Here is a 23006-nt window from a genome sequence, read left to right as displayed (position 1 = left end):
CAGGTGTGGTCTCACCAAGGCCCTGTACAACTGCAGTAGAACCTCCCTGCTCCTATACTCAAATCCTTTTGCTATGAAAGCTAACATACCATTCACTTTCTTCACTGCCTGCTGCACCTGCATGCCTACTTTCAATGACTGGTGTACCATGACACCCAGGTCTCGTTGCATCTCCCCCTTTCCTAATCGGCCACCATTCAGATAATAGTCTATATAGGGATAACAAATATAGGGAACTACAGGCCGGTGAGTCTGACATCAGTGGTGGGTAACTTACTGATTCTGAGGGATTGGATCGACCACTATTTGGATAGGCTGGCTCTGGTTAGGGAGAGTCAGCGTAGTTTTGTGCATGGGGAATCACATCACACAGACTTGACAGAATTTTTGAAGATTGACACGGGTGGAGCAGAGGACAGTGTCGACAGGGACTTTATCAAGGCCTTCGACAAGGAATAGAAGGGGTGTCCAGGAGGTTAGATCACATGGGATCAGCATTCAAAAACAGGCTTGGTGCAAGAGATTAGAAGGTCAGGGGTTGTTTTTCTGATTGGAGACCTGTGTACAGTGTAGTAGTAGTATACCGCAGGGGTCTGAGAATGTCCATTATTGTTTGTCATCTGTATTAACGATTTTGATGACAATTAAGTTAATGTGATTCATGAATTGTGGATGATACTAAAATCAGACAGCGAGAACAGCTATTTAAGTTTAGAAAAGGATCTGGCTCAACCAGGGAAGTGGACCATGGAATAGCAGATGAAATTTAAATCGGACAAATGTGAGGTTTAGTTTAGTTTAGAAATATAGCATGGAAACAGGTGCTTCGGCTTACCGGATCAGTGCAGACCAGCGATCACCCATGCACTAATTCTATCCTACATACTAGGAACAATTTACAAAAGCCAATTAACCTACAAACCTTTGGAATGTAGAAGGAAGTCGGCGCACCCAGAGAAAACCCACATAGTCACAGGAAGAATGTACAAACGTCACACAGACAGCACCCATAGTCAGGTGAAGGAGTTTTGTAAGTCAAACCAGGCTAGAATTACATGGTAAATGTCAACATTGTAAAATGCCTTAAGGGCCTGTCCCATTTAGGCAATTTTTTAGCGGACTGCCAGCGAAAGCTTTTGGTGTGCTGGCCTTTATAAATCAGAGCATTACGTATAGAAGTTGGGATGTAATGTTAAAATTGTACAAGGCATTGGTGAGGCCAGTTCTGGAGTATGGTGTACAATTTTGGTCGCCTAATTATAGGAAGGATGTCAACAAAATAGAGAGAGTACAGAGGAGATTTACTAGAATGTTGCCTGGGTTTCAGCAACTAAGTTACAGAGAAAGGTTGAACAAGTTAGGGCTTTATTCTTTGTAGCGCAGAAGGTTAAGGGGGGACTTGATAGAGGTTTTTAAAATGATGAGAGGGATAGACAGAGTTGACATGGAAAAGCTTTTCCCACTGAGAGTAGGGAAGATTCAAACAAGGGGACATGACTTGAGAATTAAGGGACAGAAGTTTAGGGGTAACATGAGGGGGAACTCCTTTACTCAGAGAGTGGTAGCTGTGTGGAATGAGCTTCCAGTGAAGGTGGTGGAGGCAGGTTCGTTTTTATCATTTAAAAATAAATTGGATAGTTATATGGATGGGAAGGGAATGGAGGGTTATGGTCTGAGCGCAGGTATATGGGACTAGGGGAGGTTATGTGTTCGGCACGGACTAGAAGGGTCGAGATGGCCTGTTTCCGTGCTGTAATTGTTATATGGTTATATGACTGTCAAGTTCAGAGCACTCGCCTGAAAAACCGGGAACTGCAACGCGACTGTCAGAGTGCAACACACACACACGCAGATACATCGCAAAGTCACGGGCCAGGGAAAGCAGGGGGATCGCTGTCTGAAATTCACACGGTGCAAAGCCATGGTGATACAGACACACACCGCGATGAACCGAAAGGTTAAGATAGCAAGCACAGTGTACGGCAAGTCCTTTAAAAGAGGGGGAAGGAGAGGGGAGGGAGAAGGAGTGGAAACACTTTAAGAAGCCAGACAACATTTAATAAGCCAGAGATACCCAGCTGTGAAGTTCGGCGGGCATTTAACATTACCGGTCGGTTCTCCTTGGTTCTGAAAACTCGTGCTTATGTTTTTTTCCCAATGAGCCAATGAAAATGCCCAGTCAGCAAAGGCGATTAACTAAAACTACATACGACTAGCTCGACTACCCATAACTACATGGCGACCCCACTACAACTGCACCTACGACTAAGAAAGTATCGATTTTCTCCATGGCCGCTGAAAAATTATCAACATGTTGTGGCGACCATACTGAGGCCGCAATTAGTTCCCAGAATGCGGGAACTGCTCGCGACCATGAAGGAGTCTCACCAGAGGCGACCATGTAGCGAGCGCAGAGTCTCCTACACGCGCCTAAAAAGTCGCCTAAGTGGGACAGGCCAATTAGGGTACATGAGCACAATCCCTGAAAGTGGCAACATAAGTAAACAGAAAAGTAAAAGAGGCTTTTAGCATCCTTGCCTTCACTGTTAAGGCATTGAGCACAGGAGCTGGGAAATGCTGTTAGAACTGTAGAAGACAGCTTGCTAAATAAAGGATCTTATTGAGTTGGAAAGGGTCCAGAAAAGATTCATTAGTGGGTTATAAGAACTCAAGGGTGTTTGCTAAAAGGAGAGACTGGATAGGTAGGACTTTTTACCGTTTGAGCTTAGTAAGCTGAGTGGTGAATAGATAACATGAATGGTAACATTCCTTTTCCTATGGTACAGAAATCCAGAATGGAGGGCATAGATTTAAGGTGAGAGGAGAAAGATTTAAAAGAGACCCGAGGTGTAATTTCTTCAGAGGCTGATGCATATATAGAACGAGCTATTAGAGAAAGCTGCGGAGGTGGGAACAATGTAGACATTTAAAAGTTATTTAGACAAGTACATAAACAGGAAAGGTGTAGAGGTCTATGGACTAACTCATTAAATCCTACTCAGCATGGAATGGTTGAGGGAACTGGCCAGATTCCATGCTGTACGATTCCATGAATCTAATGCAGTTGGACTGTAGCTGTATCTGGATACATTTCCTGCACCAGAAGTGTCCTTGACGCATTCTACATGTTTTGAGTCGTCCTGCCATGAATTACCGCTGCCCTTCAGTCAAGTTCTCAAGGCATTAACTGGAATCCAATCGTTCTGCCACTGGATTTCTCAAGTCTGAAAAATCTTGGCCCACAACTATTTCATATAAAACGCACTGCAAAGCTTGAAATCTAATTGAATATTTAAATCACAGATTTGCCTCTTCATAGCTTTCTTATATCCCAGACCTACAAATGGGGGGTCATGGTGGTGCAGCAGTAGAGTTGCTGCCTTACAGCGATGCAGCATCAGAGACCCGGGTTCGATCCCGACTACGGGTGCTGTCTGTACGGAGTTTGTACGTTCTCCCCGTGACCTGCGTGGGTTTTCTCTGAGATCTTCGGTTTGCTCCCACTTCTTCAAAGACGTACAGGTTTGTAGGTTAATTGGCTTGGAAAATGTAAAAATTGTCGCTAGTGGGTGTGGGATGGTGTTAATGTGTGGGCATCGTTTGTCAGCGTGGACACGGCGGGCCGGAGGGCCTGTTTCCGCGCTGTATCTCTAAACTCTAAATCATCAATGTGTGACAGGTGATATTTTTGATTTTTATAACTTTTTAAAAAAATCACTCCCAGCCCAAGAGATTAAAATGTTCTAAAACATGGTACGTTTACCTGTTATTGTCTACGTAACGAATCAGCAGTGGATACAAAGCATACAAATCACGACAGAGAACAGAAAATTCATCGCGAATTAGTAATTCACTCTCCACGACATCACCCTTGCCCTCCATGCGCAATTGATCCTCCTCAGCCACTACTTTTTTTGATCTCTTCTTTAACTTTTCCATGGTAGGGATGAAATGGGATTTCAATAGTTCAGGCTTGGCCTTGCTGATAATTGGTTGTGCAAACACTGGATGGAGAAAAAAATGTTTTAGATACAATTAAGTTTGATTGAAAAGAAACGTAAGCACCAACAATTCCAGATTGTTGGTTATAGGCAATAGACAATAGGTGCAGGAGTAGGCCACTCAACCCTTCAAACCAGCACCGCCATTCAATGTGATCATGGCTGATCATCCACAATCAGAACCCCGTTCCTGCCTTCTCCCCATATTCCCTGACTCTGCTATCTTCAAGAGCCCTATCTTGCTCTCTCTTGAAAGAATCCAGGGAACCGGCCTCCACTGCACTATGAGGCAGAGAATTTCACAAGTTCACAACTCTCTGTGGGAAAGTGTTTCCTCATCTCCGTTCTAAATGGATTATCCCTTATTCTTATGGCATTAGTGGCCCTTTTTAATTTATAATTTACCATTTATTAAATTTTACAGATTTAAATTCAGGAACAAAATCATCAACCAGGGACAAAAGGCGGTACATGATGGAAACAAATGTAACGCAGTTGGAAGCACATGCAGTTGGGCACTAGCTGTATCTGGATCCACTTTCTGCATTTTTGTTGCTATGAACACCGGGAGTGTCCCTGACTACTCATATTTTGCTAGAGGCACAATATAAAATGTAAACAGAGTTTACATTGTAAACAATTATAATTAACTACTTGTTGCATTGGATATATTTTTAATGACAACGTGAGCTTCCACTTTATCTAATTTCATGTATACCTAGACCATTCTTTGGAAAGGGAACCAAAATGTCACACACGTTAACAAATGGCATCACATACATTAAAAAATTATTGTAAGATATTAATCTTATTCATTGCTATTTTTCCTACCTACAGAACGATAATGCATGTCTGCTAAAAATATGAACATTGTAGCTTTTTAAAATTCACAGGTGTTTGTCAGATAAAACTGAGTTATGAAAATAATGCTTCCGTGTGGTCACACACGCGACCAGTCATATTTCACCTAAATATTTCACTTGATAAACTTTGAAAAAATATGAAATATATACATAGAACAAAACAATATACCTGTAATGCTTTCAGAATTAGAAGAGATGTATTGCACAATTGTTCATATATTTGGTCACACACGTGACTAAAGGGCCTGTCCCTCTGTACGAGTTTACCCAAGAGCTCTCCCGAGTTTAAAAAAAAAATCAATCTTGTGGTAAGTACGTAGAATGTACGTAATGGGTACATCAGAGCGCGGGACATCTCATAACGTCTCGTAACACTAACGGCAGGTACTCGGGGAAACGCGGTAAGCTCGTGAAGATTTTTTAACATGTTAAAAAATGTCCACGAGAGCCCCGAGTGTCTACGAGCGGCCATTACCGTAATTCTCCAAGTTCGAATCAGGGGAAACTCGGGAGAATTAGCTCGTACAGTGGGACAGGCACTTAAGAGTGGGCCATCTACTGAGCATCTGCAGCACTGCTATCACTATCCATTGTCATCATTACAAATCCAATGAAATGTGGGAAAAACTGGAATCTTTTTTGGAAAATTCTGTAATTTTTCAGATTTTTCTCAACAAGAGTGAAAAAATATGTAGAGTTGCCGGGGTAGATATATGTTAGGTATACATCATACATCATTTAATGGGAGGAAATAAGCATTTTGCAGTTACAAAACCATGGTTCCTCATTAATAGTGTATCTCAAAACATGTAAGGCCAAAGTCACTGGCTGAGGTTCTGAATGAAAGCAATATTAGTTTTTATAAGAGACCTTTCATCCTGTAACTAGTATATAGTGCTAGAAAAATAAAATCTGATTGATTGATATATTGAATTAACTAACTGCAGCCTTGTGGAGTGTAATTATTTTGCCAATAAACATTGTTCACAGTCACAGCACATCCCAGGATCCTTACAGCCTGCACAAGTTATAACATGGGAAATGTGGCAGCGAATTTACGCACAATGAACTCTCACAATTGGTATTGTAATAATGTCAAGATAATCTATTTAGTTGTGTTAGCTGAGGGACAGAATGTGAACAAGGATACCAGAGGTAATTCACCTGCTCTTCTTCTCCATTTTACATCATCTGATGTGCACCAGTTCATCCAAAAGATGCCCCTCAATGAATGACAATATGAGACACATGATAAGGAATCGTATGAATTAAGACTACACTAAAAACAAAGTTGTGTGATAATTAAAATGTAATTTGACTGAAATTTGGAGAAAAATTAGTATAGGTATTAAGGCAAACAAAGCAGGACTAACAAATTATAATGGGCTCTCAGTAGTTTAAAGGGCCTGTCACACTGTACGAGGTAATTCAAGAGTTCTCCCGAGTTTTCCCCCGATTCGAACTCTGAGAATGTCCGTAGTGGGTCCGTAGGAGTTCTGGGCGTATCGTAGCGGCTCGTAATGCTAACGGTAGGTACTCGGGAAATCCGGTAAACTCGTGACGTTTTTTCAACACTGTGAAAAATGTCCACGAGTAAAATAATACTCGTGATGAAAAAAATGGTTACTTTTTACTCGTACGAGCCGTTACGATGACATCCTCAAACTCTTACGGACCTTCTACAGACATTCTCCAAGTTCGAATCAGGGGAAAACTCGGGAGAACTCTTAAATTACCTCGTACAGTGGGACAGGCCCTTTACTCAGGCAAAAGATTTCTTCCTTCTTATTATCGTGCTTATTTTCTTATTATTATTACTTGACATTTACCTGCAAGTCTTTTCATCCAAGATGCTTCATCAATACCCAAATTATTAACTATAATCTTCAGAATATTTCCCAGCATGGCATTGAGGTGTTCAGAGGTGATGCTTGTACAGTGTATTTCGGTTTCATCGGCAATATTCTCAGGTCCCTGTTCCCACCATCGTGGCAGATAGTTACACAACATAGGAAGTGTGATTTCAATAACATGTGGCATCTCTGTATATCGAGCACCAGACTCTGCCAGATCATTAATTTCTTTCATAAGATTATCCAGATCAGGAATGTCTGGAGACATTTCCTCAACACTGTTTGGCAAACCCAAAACTGTCAAAAGAAAAAAAAAATGTTATTCAATCAACTCAGTCAATAATATTGTATGCACCATTTAAATACAATGATGTACAGTCCTGCCCAAGAAATTCTATCACAACACGTGTTTGTGTGTATTTCAACGGAATACCATGAGATGGTAGTTTGCTTTGGGGATTTTTATTAGGGTGTTTGTGTATACAAAGCACATACATTTGTTGGCTGCTGAATAAGAACAGTAATGCTGTATAAAACTTCACAAAAGCACAAAATTGTACATTTTAAGGCCAGTGAGCAGAGCAGGTTTTTGGTGAAATAAGCAGGTCTCTGACTTACTTTGGCATTAATTGTAGGACTGACCTTATCTGTTATTGCTGAAGTCCAAGGCATTCCTCTCTTCCAGGTCCATTTTGTGTGACTAATCACATCCATGCCTGCTCACTAATCATCAAACCTCCCCTTCCTATCCACTACCCCCCCCCCCCCCAATGCTCTTCTGAATTGATCCTCTGACTAAACCCCTCACTCTTGAACTTCACCCCAACTGATTATCCCACTAACATGCCCAATCATATCTCCATTATTCCCTTGATCACTTCCCCAACTGACTGCAGCCCCCACCGATTCTAACTGTCTCTGACTGATCACTGCACCCCGACATGCTCCATATATGATCCTGCCAACACATCTTCCCAAACAATCCCTCTTTCAACTCTCTTTGACAACCCCTCCCTCAGTCAGCTCCTTGTCTAAATTCACCACCCTGCATGTTGCACAAAATAAGTCTCCTTACTGAAACCACGCATCTTTTAACAAAACAGGTCTCCAAAGTTTAACCCCCACCAATCTCCATATCTGAAATTTAATTAAGTACCCAGTAAAATCTCCGTCCACCGCACAACAGTCTGCACCCTCCTCTCAATGATTATCTACTCCCAAAATGCTCTTCACCTTTAATCCAAGCTCCAATCCCCATTCTCCACAAAGCACATTACAGGGTAATGCACAATGCATTCCTTACAAAAAGAACACTATGTTGCTTGGGATAGAAAACTCAGTGTTTGCTGGACAGAAGATACCGTATAGGCTGCGTTAGTTTTGCTTGCGGCACTGGTGTTTGAGGGGACCCTGACGGAGTCATTCAGAACTAGGAGAGACATAGATAAGGTAGTTAGTAATAAATGTTTCATGTGTAGGAAGGAAGTGCAGATGCTGGTTTAAACCAAAGAACGACACGAAAAGCTGGAGTTACTCAGCATGACAGGCAGCATCTCTGGAGAGAAGGAATGGGTGATGTTTTGGGCCGAGACCCTTCTTCATAATGGTATACGTTTAAAGTAAGGAAAAATAAATTTTGAGGGAATTTGAGGAAGAAATGTTTTCACTCAAATAATGTTTTCAATCTTAAAAGGCACTAGAAGTAGGTATTTTTAACTTTTAAGGAGCATCAGGAGGAGCAATTGATACACCGAGGCATCGAAGTCTATGGACCAAATGCAGGTGAATGAGACCAGTATTGACTGGTATAATGTCGGCCTGGACATGCGGGTCAAAGTGCCTGTTCATGTTCTCTGTGGCTCTTAAATGCATGTACATTACCACCTTTTAACTTGTTAACTGAGCACAATGAATCTGAGCCTGGTTATTATGCTTCAGCTAACTTTTAGCATACTCTGTGAGGGAAGGAGCAGGAATATGACCAGAAATTTGTAATGCACCTCAAGAATCATGAAGTGCAGAATCAGTTTCTTGCAAGGTCCTCCTCACTGTAAACCTATGCCATTATAAAATTAACGTTCTCCAAGGAAACAAACTTGGCCTAACCGGAGGCGCCTCTACTGGGAACGCTGAGACTTTCTGTCCCAGGCAACAACTAGGTGAATCTCCTCTGTACATTCTCCAGTATATTCTTCCTATAGTTTGGTGACCAGAGCTACACAAACTATTCTAGCTGTGGCTTAAATAAAGTATTATAAAGTTGTAGAAACAAGGAACTGCAGATGTTGGTTTACACAAAATCACACATAATGCTGCAATAACTCAACAGGTGAGACAGCATGCCCAGACAACAGGAGTCTGAAGAAGGCCCAAAATGTCAGCTATCCATGCTCTCCAGGGATGCTGTCTGAGTTACTCCAGCACTATGCGTCTGTTATTATAAAGTAGTATGAAGTCCTGCTGCTCTTATACTCAATGCCCAAACTAATGGAGCCAATGCCTTTTTCACGACCCTATCTATCTGTACTGCGATCTTCTGGTACCTTTTGATGTACACTAAAGTCCCTTTGTTCTCAATATTTCCTCAGGTCTGATACGTACTACCTGTACCTCCATAATGCATTGCCTCATTCCTCCCATGATGAAATGGAATTTGCCGTTGCCTTGCCAAGTTACTAACTGATCAGTATAATTTTGTAGCGTAACATGACCCTCCTGACTTTCAATAACATCACCAAAGTTCATGTCATTTGCAAACTTACCGATCATACCGAGGTAAGTTGATACTTGTTATTAAATTATAAATAGCTTCAAATCTGGATTAGGTAGAAGGAAAACGCAATGGAATGTTTCACCATAGGGTGGTGTATAATGACCCATTTTATAGATATAATGTATGACAATCAAGTGAATAGAAAATTATGAAATGAATGAGGAAAAAGCGTACATTAAAAAAAATGGTGTTGAGTTACTCATATCAGGGTCAACATTAGGTCAGACAATTTGAGAAACTCACTGCACATAGCAAGGGGCCAAGACTTCAGCAGTATTAAATGTCTCCTGGCATGTTCATAAAATTATAGGTATTTATGACACAGGAGGCCACTCAGCTCATGTTGCCTGTGCTGGATAAACACAAGCTAATGACATCAACACCATTTTCCAGTACTCATTTTCTAGCCGTGCAGGCTTCATCATGCAGAAATTATTCCAGTTGTTTATTAACATGGATTGAAATATCAATTGAAATAGGCCCTTCGGCCCACCGAGTCCATGCTGACCATTGATCACCAGTGCACACTAGTTCTGTAATCCCACTTTCTCATCCACTCCCGACACACAATAGGGGCAATTTACAGAGGCCATTTAACCTACAAACTCTCATATATCTGTAACGTGGGAGGAAACTAGAGTGCCCAGAGGAAACGCACACTGTCACAGGGAGAACATGCAAACTCCACAATAGATAGCATCTGAGGTCAGGAATGAATCTGGGTCTCCGGCCCTGTGAGACAGCAGTTCTACCAGCTGCGCCACTGTGCTGTGATGAGAGCTTCTGCCACCATTCATCACTTTTCTAGAGAGTTGCTCCAGACCATCACCACATGTTCAAAGATTGCTTTTTTCTTTGCAACCATTTTAATTTATTTACCTAGATTTAAATCTATTGGAGTCAGTTCTTGAACCCGCAACTGAGGGAAAAAGATCATTTGTTATTCATGTGTCTGGGCTTTGCATTATTTTATACATCAACTGTATCCTGCCTTAACCTCCTCAAGTTTCAAGAGTGTTTTATTGTCATATGTCCCGAACCAAAACAATGAAATTCTTACTTGCAGTAGCATAACAAATATGTAAACATAGTATTCAGCAATTACAACAACAAAAAACAAAAAGATGTTCAATATGTAAAACCAAACAAACAATATAGTGCAAAGACAAAAACCAAGCACAAAGTTCATAGTACATTCAAGGTAGTTCCTAGTTCAAGGTTTCAAGGTCAGTTTATTGTCACATGTACCAATTAAGGTACAGTGACACTCGATTACCATACAGCCATACTAAAAAAAGCACCAAGGCACATAACTACATAAAAGTTAACATAAACATCCACCACAGCTGATTCCCCACATTCCTCACTGTGATGGAAGGCAATAAAGTCTAATCTTCTTCTCTCTTTATTCTCCCGCGGTCGGGGGAGTCGAACCATCCACAGTCTGGGCGACTGAAGCTCTCGCAGCCGACGATTGAAGCTCCTGTGTCGGGGCAATCGAAGCTCCCATGATCTGGGTGGTCGAAGCCCCTGCGGCTTGGAACTCTCTGAAGCCGGTCCCTAACCAGGGACCATGAGCTCCACAATGTTAAGTCCACAGGCTCCTGCAGTTGGAGCTTTCGAGGTCGATCCGTGGCAAAGGGACCGTGAGCTCTGCGATGTTAAGTCCGCAGGCTCCCGCGATTGGAGCGCCCCGAAGTCGGTCCTCAGCAGAGGCCACCAGCTCCACGATGCGGACAGAGATACGATACGGAAAAAGTCGTATCTCCGTCGAGGTAAGAGATTCTAAAAAGTTTCCCCCAACCCCCCACCCCCACATAAAACAAGCTAAAGAACACTAAAAGATACATTTAACACATACTAAAAACCAACAAGGAAGGAAAAGAACGAGACAGACTGTCTGCGAGGCAGCCATTGCGGGCACCACACGGTGGTTGAGTTGGCGTTTGTAGTGTTTGTAACCTCATGGTTATTAAGAAGAAGCTGCTCCTGAACCTGGACATCTAGGAAGGAACTACAGATGCTGATTTACACGAAAGATGGACACAAAATGCTGGAGTAACTCAGCAGAACAGGCAGCATCTCTGGATAGAAGGAATAGGTGATATTCTGGGTCAAGACCCTTCTTCAGAACAGGACATTACAGTTTTCAGGCTCCTAAACCTTCTTCCCAACGGCAGGAGTGAAATGAAAGTGTGGCCAGAGTGGTGCGGGTCCTTGTTGATGATGGCTGCCTGTTTGAGGCAGAGCCTCCTATAGATCCCTTCAATGGTGGGGACGTCAGTATCCATGATGGTCTAGGCAGTGTTTTGTAATTTCCTTCGTTCCTGGGCATTAGAAATGCTGAACCAGGACATGATGCAACCAGTCAATATTGTCTCTACCTTACACATGTAGAAGTTCAAAAGACTATTTGTCAATATACCAAATCTCCTCAATCTTCTAAGGAAGTAGAGGAGTTGATGAGCTTTCTTTATGATTGTATCAACGTGCTGAGTCCCAGACAGATCTTCAGAGATATGTACGCCAAGGAATTTGAAGTTGTTGTCTCCCTCCAGGTTTGATCCTCTGCCTTTTCCTTCGAAAGTCAACAATCTGTTCCTTGGTTTTACTGACGTTGAGAGCAAGGCTGTTGTTTTGGCAGCATTCAGTCAGACGATCGATTTCCTCCTATACTATCACTCATCATTATCCGTAATTTGTTTAACAACAGTGGTGTCGCTAGTGAATTTAAAGATGGAGTTGGAACTATGTTCTGCTAGACAGTCCTGGGTATAGAATGAGGAGAGCAGGGGCTGAGCAGACAGCCTTGAGGTGCTCCTGTGCTGATGGTCATCGACGAGGAAAGGTTGGGATAATATGTACCAATTGTGTTCTGTTGATGAGGAATTTGAGGATCCAGTTGCAAATGAGTTCGCAGAGACCTAGTTCCTTGAGCTTGGTAACAAATTTGGAGGGGATGATGATGTTTTTTATTGAGGCAGGAGTTAATGCACCATAACCAACCTTTCAAAGCACTTCATTACTATGGATATTACTGCCGGTTGTGATTAAAGCATGTCACTTTACTCTTATTGATATCCATTTAAAGCAGCTGGGAACCTCAGACTGCCAAGCAATATTCCACTTGTCACAACCTCCTAGTCTCTTTATATCTTTGTACTGTGCAATACCAGAAGTTTTCGCAAGTTTAGATTTCCTGAGGGTTTTCTTCGCCTCTGGAGAAGGAGTGGCTTTGGTGAGAAATATGTAGGTATAGAATCTTAACATCGTACAGCACAGAAATGATCCCCTTTGTCCGATACATTCCACGCTGACTCTCATGCCTATTCATGCAAATCCTGTCTTTCCCATCGTGGTACTGTTCCTAATGCAGTTTAAATGTTATAATTGTATCCACGCCCACCACATACTGGCAGTTCAAATCATATAAGTAATCATCCACTGTGTGGATAAACTTCTTTCATATCTACTTTAAATTCCTCCGTCATCTTAAACCCACTAGTTCGAAACTCACTTGCCCTGGCAAAAAGACTGTGATTATCTTTCCTGTCTATTTCCTTCAATTTTATAAACCTCTATTGAGATCATCCGTCAGCCTCCTACGTTCTAGTAAGAATAAACACGACCCATCCAATCTCTTCCAATAACTGCAGTCTCCATTCCAGGGAATACCCTGGTGAATATCTTTCTCATCTTATCGTTACCATATCCTATAGTGGTGTAAGCAGAACTGTACACAATACTCCGAATGCAGTCTACACAATGTTTAGTTTCGTTTAAAGATACAGCATGGAAACAGGTCCTTCGGTCCACCTAGTCCACACCGGCCAGTGATCACCCGTGAACTAGTTCTATCCTACACACTAGGCACAATCTAGATGCTAATTAACCTACAAACCTGTATGTCTTTGGAACATGAGAGGAAACTGGAGCACCGGGACAAAACCCACGCCGTCACAGGGAGAATGTAAAAACCATAGAGACAGTACGAGTAGTCAGGATCGAACCCTGGTCTCAGGCGCTGCAAGGCAGCAACTCTACTGCTGCGTCACTCTGTTCCAATTCTTATACCAAATGCCCCCTTTTGATCATAAATTATAGGGGTTGACAGGAAAATATAGAGATCAAGGGATAGGTCTGGATATTGGTGGAATTGGAGTTCAGCAGGCAGCTGGGTGGGTGTAGGTGGATATGTAGTTGGGGGATGGGGGCATATAGTGTGGTCACAATCTGACCAGGCTGAAATGGTGGAGTTAGGAGGTGCTTGTATCTGTTTCCAAGGGGAAGACTATGAGGCTTCAGACCTGACCAAGCAAGTCTCCTGTAAGTACACTACAGCATGATGATGTTTTTAGGTCAGTAATTTATTTTAATTTGTTTTGATAAGTTTGTAGTTGAATCCTAAATAACTTCCTAAAATTCATACTTTTACTAAGTCTTTGTTGTGCGTGTGTGTGTGTGTGTGTGTGTGTGTGTGTGTGTGTGTGTGTGTGTGTGTGTGTGTGTGTGTGTGTGTGTGTGTGTGTGTGTGTGTGTGTATGTGTGTGTGTGTGTGTGTGTAAATTTCTCTTTTCCTATTTTCTTCCAAACACTAGGTTACAGCCAACCCATTTTCACACGTTCTACTCACATTCTTCCCGTCGAGGCCATAAACATCTTCCCGTAGCATTCCCACCTATATTTCCGGACATTTTCATCATTTAAAGGTTTTAAAAAAGCCGATAAACTCACCCATTTCGGAAAAACCCCCCAAGGACATCACAATCGACTGGCAAGGCAGGACGGGACACTCCGGGAGGGAGGGGCACTCCAGCGTACTCGCTTAGCGGCCGCTGCCAGCGCCCGACGGGGAGGGTGAGTTTGGAGCTGGAGTGAGAGCTGACCTCGGGGCTGAAAAAGATGCCACCGCTAGAACCATGGACAAGCTTGGGTCCGGGGTCAGGGACGAGCCCACTGGAGCCCACGCGGCGGCAGAGCTGACAGCTGGAGTCCACAGCCAGGGCCGGGCCGAGTACGAGAACCAGGCTGAGTTCCAGGCCCTGGCGCTGCTCTACGACCTGGGTAGGTCCTGGTGCACGGAATGCGTGAGGGGAGGAGGTGGAGGGAAATGAGGAGGGGGGGAGATGGGGTGGGGAGTGGGGTGATTGGGGCGAGATTGGGGGGGGGGGGGGAGTAGAGGAGGGAGATGCTCCTCATTCCCACCCTCTCTACCCCCCCCTCTCTACCCTCCCTCCCCTTTTCTACCGTCATGCCCGCCCTCTCTACCCTCTCCTCCTCTACCCCCCCCATCTACCCTCACTCCCACTCTCTCTACCCCCCTCCTTTTTCTACCCCACCCCTTTACCCCTCTCCCTCTTTACCCCCCCCCTCCTCTCTACCCCTTCCCTCTACACCCCCCCTCCCTCTCTCTCTACTCCCTCCCTCTCCCCCCTCCCTCTCTACTCCCCCACCCCTCTCTCTTCCTCCTCTACCCCTTCCTCCTCCATCTCTACCCCCCTCCCCCTCCCTCTCTCTAACCCCCTCCCTCTCTGCACCCCCCCTCCCTCTCTAGGGATTAAAGAGGGAGGATGAAGAGGGGGAGGAGGGAATGCTGGTGGATGAGGAGAAATGAGCCTTGCCTGTGCAATTGGGGGCTATGCGTGAGTGGTGCAATATTGCGTTGTGGGAAGGGCTTGTGTTGGGGGAACGGGTGAGTGGTGGAATCTTGCATTGGGGGAGCAGACCTGGTCAGGTCTGCACTTGGTCTAGTATATATTATACTAATTTCCCAATCAATCAAACCCAGAGAATACACCAATGTGTAACACTTCATGGAAGTTAATACTGTTTACTTTCAATCCTACTTACTGGCCCTTTCGCGTGGAGACTTTGTGTTGTAAACTGAACACACGTTGTGGTCATTGAGATGGTGCTCCAGGAAGGCCACTGGCATAGCAGCTGCCAATCTTGCGAGACATTCACCTAGAGAGGGACGCTGCCTGTAGAAAAGGCCCAAAATTCAACATTAAAAAAACAAAACTGTATTTTCAAAACCCTCCCTTCGGCAAAATGGAAATTCTCAACCCTAACCCAACTGTAATCTCGACCCTAGAGTTACATTACAAATATTAGGAATTAATGCCTGCGTTCACAACAATATCAGTTGTCATTAGTCAGCAACAAAACATGTGTCCAACCAAGATGCACAATATTCTTAACATTTAGCAAATCCTTCAATTTTAATAATTGGAATGATTATCAAACAAAAACATTTAATAAGCAAGGAACCTGTCTACAGCTGAATAAAGTACAACATTTGCCTTGACCGTGGCAATGTATTTGTGGTCCGTTTGATGAAGAGAATGATGCTTTCTGAAGATATATTATTTCAGTATTAATGGAATTATGTATGACTGATCATGGTCTGTAATCTAACATATTAACAGATATAATGAAAATGGTTGTTATTTCATGACATTGAAATACCAAGCAATATAACGTTGTGGGCAATTATGCAGTTATCCATCACAGCACTGTTACTCAGGAAGAACTAGAAGCAAATAATAAAACTGAAATTAAATCCTTTTCTACGTAATTAGCTTAATCACATCTATTTATGGACTTTGGAAATGGCTCCAAAACATAGTGGCACCCACATGTGTAAATATGCAAAAATGAATTTCACTGTGTAGTTTGCACATGAAACAAATAAAGCACCATTTAATTGAATTCTCCATGGTAAAGGAGGATAAAGAACACCCCTGTCCCCAGTCTACATCAAGGGTGTGGATGTGCAGTTTACCAAGGAGTACAAGTACTTTGGAGTTTACCTGGACAGTAAACTGGACTGGTCCAGGAATGCCTAACTGTGTAAGAAGGGACAGAGCCACCTGTACTTTCTGAGGAGGCTTTGCTCTTTCAACGAAGGTACACAAAATTGCTGGAGAAACTCAGCGGGTGCAGCAGCATCTATGGAGCGAAGGACATAGGCGACGTTTCGGGCCGAAACCCTTCTTCAGACTGATGGGGGGTGGGGGGGGAGAAGGAAGGAAAAGGGGAGGAGGAGGAGCCCGAGGGGGAGGAGGACTAGAGCCCGAGGGACAGCATGAGTTTTCTCCAGGGCGGATGGGAGGGTGGGAGGAGACAACTAGAGGGTTAAGGAAGGGGAGGAGACAGCATGAGTTTCTCCAGCAATTTTGTGTACCTTCGATCTTCCAGCATCTGCAGTTCCTTCTTGAACACTTTGCTCTTTCAACGTCTGCAGTATGATACTACAGATGTTCTATCAATCGGTGGTGGACAGTGCCGTCTTCTTCGCAAAGGCCGCGGACGCCAACAGAATTAACAAGCTCCTCAGGAAGGCTAGCTCTGTCCTCGGGGCGGAGTTGGAGATAGACTCACTGGGGGTGGTCTTAGAGGGGAGGATGCACCTCAAACTGCGAGGTATCTTGGACAATACAGCTCACCCCCTCTTGTGTTTTATGACTGCTGGCAGACCAATTTCTCTCCTGGGATAAATAAAGTTCTATCATATCTTATGGTAGAAATAAAGGAGAAATACTCATTGAGGATCCTGCCCATCTCCTGTGGCTCCACACAGACTTCACCGCTTTGATTCCTGAGGGTTCCCATCCTCTCTCAAGTTACCCTTTTTCCCTTTATGTACTTCCAAAATGTCTTAGGGTTATCCTTAATGTTATCTGCCAGAGCTATCCCCATCTCCTTTTTGTCCTCTGATTTTCTTATTTAGCGAGCTCCTAAGTTTCCAAAACTATTCCAGGGATACACATGAAAGCAGCAGCTTCAATTTCCCTCGTCATTGAAGTTTCCTTGTGCTCACCTGCCTTGGCCTTCACTCTAATAGGAACATGCATGTCCTGGACTCTTGTCAGCACACTTTGAACAAGGGATTTCATTGAACCCTAGTTTCTAAAACAATAATCTGAATCTGAATATCCAACATACTTACCTTTCCACGTAAGAGTTCTTTGTAGTTCCAAGAGTATAAATACTGGACAAGATTCGATAGCAAGCAACTTGAACATCATCCACTGAAAAATAAGAAAAAGTGCTGATAATTTTTACAACGTAATTTTAATATGAGTCGCATATAAAATCTGGACAAATGAAGAGATAGAAAGGGAAAACATATGAATGTAGGAGAGTGGGAGGCAGAGGATGCTGGAGAACAAGAGGGTGGATATTTCCTGCATTATCCATTGACTTGCATTTGAAATCCTGTTTTACATCTAATGTATCCATAGAGTTGGTCATAGAAGTAAATGTAAAAATCTGCATGTAAAATATTTGAATATCAATATTTCAATATCACTCCTTGGGTGGTAATCTTGAGAAGTGCCAAGAATCTGCAATCTGCCTGATTCCTTTCAATGTAATGGGTGGTAAATGATTGCACTACATTATTTATTTTTGTGCTTGCTGACTGGGTTGGCTCCAGGCTTTGATAATGCCTCAAATTTCAAGTTCTCACCCTTCAATTCCCGCTGTGAAATTCCCACCTACCGTTGCAGCCTTCTCCAAACATAGAAGCTTGTTAGATGGTTGTTCTATCTTGGGCCTATGCTCTGTAATTTTCCTCCTTAAATTACTTCTCTATGTTTCGTTCTTTCAAGATGCCCCTTAAAATGTAATTCCACAACCACATCTCCAGATGTATTTTCCTATGACTTGGTTTCAAACTTTTATTTGATAATGCCCTATTAAGCACCTTGGAATGAATCAATATGTTTGAAACATAAATGTAAGCAGTGGTTGTCGTGGGCAGTGGAAAACATGTCATTATATTCTCCACTCCATGAGAGTGCAGCATGTCCGCTGCAGGCAGGAAGGCTGCCACAGATGATCCAGTTTTTTTTTTTTTTAAACAAACGTTAACTGTGACTAATACAAGCTGTTCTATATATTTTAATGTGTAGTCAAGGGCCTGTCCCACTTGGGTGTCATTTGCGCGTAAATTACGCAACATCATTTACTCGTCACGACGCTTGTGATGCGCGCATGGTGCGTGGTGATGTAAGCAGTGACACGCCCCAGCATTTTAGGATGTACAAAATCTTCGCAAATGACATCCAAGTGGGACAGGCCCTTTACAGATTAATGTGTGCACGTAAAATTGGGAGGAATGCTCCTTGCACAGTTTGATACCTACACATTACATCATCTCCGAATTGATGCTGGGCCACATGATCAAACAGTGAGGTGAGTACAGGCAGCAGGGCCACTGTAGTGTAGTTGATATTCTGAGCAACTCCTTTCACTTGGGTTCGACTCTGAGAGACTTTGCCAAGCTTCAGATTTTCTGCAGTTTTCTCAATATCTTCAGCAGCTCCCTCAAAGAATGACCGCAAACCAGCTTTCACTATTTCAGGTCCAGATTTCATCACTGTCCTATTAACAAAGAGAAAAGTATACGTTTCAAAAGTTCTGAATTTCTAACCAGATATAGCTTTATTTTAATTCTTGTCAGATAATGGGTATTCTGCTAGGGATTCCTTTCAATACAGACATGGGACAAATTTAAAAGTAAACACTTGATGGGACAGAATTGAGGAAGGAAAACCTGGTCATAAGTTGATTCAGGCTTGGCACATCAAGTGCATAAGAACATGCTCACCTGGCATCCAGGGATCTTGCTAAAATATGCAAACAGTTTATAACTGCAGGGGCATCAGTACCTGTTTAGTAAATGAGACCATTATTCAGACATGTGCCAATAATGTTAAAACACAGTGATTATAGTATTAAGTTACAAATGCAGTGAAAGTTTGTGAAATAAATGCCGTATTCTTCCCATCAGAAAAACGCTGCCAATACCTGTTCTGATTATAATAGTAAATAAACATCTGAAACCAGATATCATCTTAAAAAAAACATCATCATAACAATTTTTCCAGTGATATTTTTAACAGACTTTCATGTTATGAATCTGTTGTTTCGGTCACACCATGTTCTCCACCTTCACCTTTGAGTTGGGTGAGAGTCCACAAACTAAAGGGCCTGTCCCACTTAGGCTATTTTTTAGGCAACTACAGGCGACTAGGCTGTCGCCACATGGTCACCAGGGTGTCGCCTGTATGGTCGTGAGTAGTCTCCTCTGCCTCCCAAGGAGTCGTAAAGTCTTTCTGGTTGCCGCTGGATTTTCAACATGTTGAAAAAATTTTAGAGACAGTCGGCGACAGTGGATGTGACGCCAATGAGCGTAGCTTGACTTCTCCTGATGTAGTTGTCGCCAGATTAACGTAGGTTGTCGCCAGGTTAACATAGGTTGTCGCCAGTGCTGACTTCAGTTCTTTTTTGTTGTTAAAGAAATGATTCTATTTAAAATTTTATGTCGAAGGGGGGTCCAATTGTCGGTTTTTCGGCAACCTGCTACAACTATGACAGTCGCCGGCAGTGGCCTAAAAATAGCCTAAGTGGGACAGGCCCTTAACAGACACCTATCAGAACTGAGGAAGGGTTGTATCATTGAAATTGTGTGTTTTGGGCGAAGTGTTAAACAGATAGCTTATCTCGATGAATGTAAGATTCCATAGCACGAAATGATGAGTCGCAAGGAAATTCTCAAAGTTTCCTGATAAATACTGCAGTCAACCAGGAACACCACATAAAAACTTCTCGTTCTGCGCATGTACGTGTTCAGTTTTACATGCATGTGGTGATTACACTGATGAAAGCTAATATAAATGGAAATTATTGCTGTCAAAACTATAAATAAAACTTACATTAAAGAGCACGATAATAAAACTTCAAATAATAATACTTCAAACCAAAGTGTGTCAGAAAAATAAATTATCAATTGGAATATGATCATCACGTGGGTGAATTTAGCAATTGTGTCTGACAGATTCATCATTCAAACAATAGTGGGAAAAATACAAAATATTAAAAAATGTTCAGCTAAACATTGAAACATTCTTTGAACATAAGGAATATCACTAACAAAACATTTTTTTAACACAACATCCTGGTAGTGGTTGTATGATCAACATTTTTTCCTTGGCTGTAGATTTAGATCTCAATTTAGCTGATGGAGGCATCATTCCAAGCCAAACATTGCATAATAAACCTCCAGTCTAGCAGGAGAAAGGGAGTAAAAAGGGCAGAAATTGAGTTATGGCAAATGAGTTAGATTTCAACATGTTTAAGAAACCTAATGTCCTCATTCGTTTAGCCAACAGAGTTAGAAGAAGATTCCATTTTATTTGGAGACCACGTCTGACCTTTATCACAACTGATGCTTTTCCTAATCAGATGCAGAATACACTTTTTCATAAAAACATTCCACTATAACACCAGGACAAAAAGAAAATTAAACACAGACCCCATGTCTTTTCTGGAATAATTCACTTGTCCATTGGCAGAATTTCCTTTACTAACTTGCTTTTATTTTAGCAGAGTGGGGAGCGTTTTCCTGTCCCTTTCCCTCCAGAATTCCCTAAGAATTGCAAGTGATATTTAAACACTCTGACTCAACATTTGTGTAGTCGTAGAGCCGTATGCAGCACTGTAACAGGCCCTTGGCCAATGCCTACCATCTAGCATCTATCTATACTCATCCCAGTTAACAGTGCACGGTATGTTGCCTATTTCCTCACATTCCCAAGAATCCATTCAGCATCGCCACCATTCCACATCCTGAGATAATGCATCCATCCATCAACAGCAAGAACCTGCAAACAAAAGGTGAGTACTGCTCAGAGCCAGCCTGCGCATCAAGCTAGTTGCCTCCCTGGTGCCAGGGCCAGTGGTGCCTTAAAGCAGCTGTAGGCTGTTCTGAAGAGGGAAGATGGACAGCCAGTGGCTGTGGTAAATGCTGATACCAATGATGTAAGTAGTAAAAGGAATGTGATTCCCCCCAACATTAATTTAGAGAGCTTGATAGCAGATTAATGAACAGGATATCTAAAATTGTAATCTATGGATTACTTCCAGTGCCAAGTACATCTGAGTATAGCGACATGAAGGAAGCAGATGCAGGAATGGTATAGGAGGAAGGGATTTTGATTTTTGGATCATTAGGAATATTTCTGGAGCAGGTGGGATATATACAAGCAGGACTGTTTACACCTGAATCGATTCAGGTACAATATCCTTGGTGGGAGTTTTGCTCAAACTGTTGGGGAGATTTTAAACTAATTTGGGACGAGGATGGGACAAAAAGATGTTGGGTGGGGGAAGGGGAGAGTTTCAGCCAAATATAGAAGAAAAGCAGATCTGTCCAGTTGGCAGAGCAGACATGGGCATGATAACATGGGAGGATTGGAAAATGAATTTACAACTACAGTAAATCTTCGTTATAACGGACCATAGAGGAAGAGGTGGTGTCCATTGTTGCTGATTGTCCACTGTAACGGAGTAAAGGATTATCATTTCATAAATAGAAGAACCAAACTACAGCTCGTGGTTAATAAACAAAAGGACACAAAGTGCTGGAGTAACTCAGCGGGTCAGGCAGGATAGGTGCCGTTTTGGGTCCAGCCTTCTTCAGACTCTCAGTCTGGAACTGGTTCTGGAATCCAGTTGAGTTAATGGCCGAGGGAGAGGCAATGATCGGCACAGTCTTTGGTCACAGCCTGCGGGCGGCCAGAATGTAGGTAAGGGTTGGCAGTGGTGACGCGTTGACATTGGCGGTGGTGATGGTGATTGCGGTGGTGGCAACGGCAGTTGCAGAGTCGGTGGTGTATGAGGTAGATGCGGCCGCTGCAGTGGTGGTGGGGGCCAGGCTGGTGGCAGCAGAGGCCAGGCTGGTGCGGAGGCAGTAGCGGCTGGGGTGGCAGCTGGAGAAATGGCACAGGGTTGGCAGCCCAGTCTGGCCGTAAAGGTCGATAGGTCTGCTCTCAATAACCAAAATCCATTATTAAGAGTTCCATAAAAATGAGGGTTTATTGTATTTTAATGCAAGAAGCCTGATGGGCAAGGCAGATGAACTTACAGCACTTATCAGCATGTGGTCCCAAAGGATTGGAGAAGAGTCAGTGTGGTCCTATTGTTGAAGAAGAGCAATAGGGACAAACTAGGAGGTGACAGGACTGTGAGTTTTACATTAGTGTTAGGGAAATTATTGCCTATAAGTAAAGAATTCGATAAGGTCTCCTATGTAGGCTGATCCAGAAGATTAAAGCGCGTGGGATCTATGGTGACTACGCAGATTGGATTTAAAATCGGCTTGGCCACAGAAGACAGAGGGCAGTGGTAGAGGGATGATATTCTGACTGTAATCTATGGCCAGTGGTATTCTGTAAGTATCAGCTCAGTTGTTTTATGATATAGTGATATAGATGAAAATTTAGGTGGGCTGATTAAGAAATTTTCAGATGAAACAAGGGCAGCCACGGTGGTGCTGCAGTGGAGTTGCTGCCTTATAGCGCTTGCAGCGCCGGAGACCCGGGTTCGATCCTGACTACGGGTGCCATCTGTACAGATTTTGTATGTTCTCCCCGTGACCGAGTGGATTTTCTCTGAGATCTTCGGTTTCCTCCCACACTCCAAAGACGCACAGGTATGTAGGTTAATT

The 23006-nt window shown here is 42.9% G+C and overlaps 1 protein-coding gene across 5 annotated transcripts in view; it reads right to left on the bottom strand.

Moving 5' to 3' along the window:
* The window catches only part of LOC129714278 (ryanodine receptor 1-like), a 525269-nt gene that overhangs the window by 146179 nt on the left and 356084 nt on the right, over positions 1–23006 (bottom strand). For all 5 annotated transcript variants that reach the window (XM_055663830.1, XM_055663832.1, XM_055663834.1 and 2 more), the window contains exons 62-67: positions 19107–19167; positions 18642–18880; positions 17442–17523; positions 15341–15471; positions 6694–7014; positions 3764–4004 (exon numbers count right to left, since the gene is read on the bottom strand). In XM_055663830.1, the coding sequence (XP_055519805.1) occupies positions 3764–4004; positions 6694–7014; positions 15341–15471; positions 17442–17523; positions 18642–18880; positions 19107–19167 (1075 nt within the window). The remainder of the gene's footprint in view (positions 1–3763; positions 4005–6693; positions 7015–15340; positions 15472–17441; positions 17524–18641; positions 18881–19106; positions 19168–23006) is intronic.

The sequence above is a fragment of the Leucoraja erinacea genome, chromosome 38 (assembly GCF_028641065.1).
Source record: "Leucoraja erinacea ecotype New England chromosome 38, Leri_hhj_1, whole genome shotgun sequence".
In the NCBI taxonomy this organism is placed as follows: domain Eukaryota; kingdom Metazoa; phylum Chordata; class Chondrichthyes; order Rajiformes; family Rajidae; genus Leucoraja; species Leucoraja erinaceus.
Note: the sequence above shows the minus strand (reverse complement) of the source record. Positions and strands in the feature narration are given on the sequence as shown.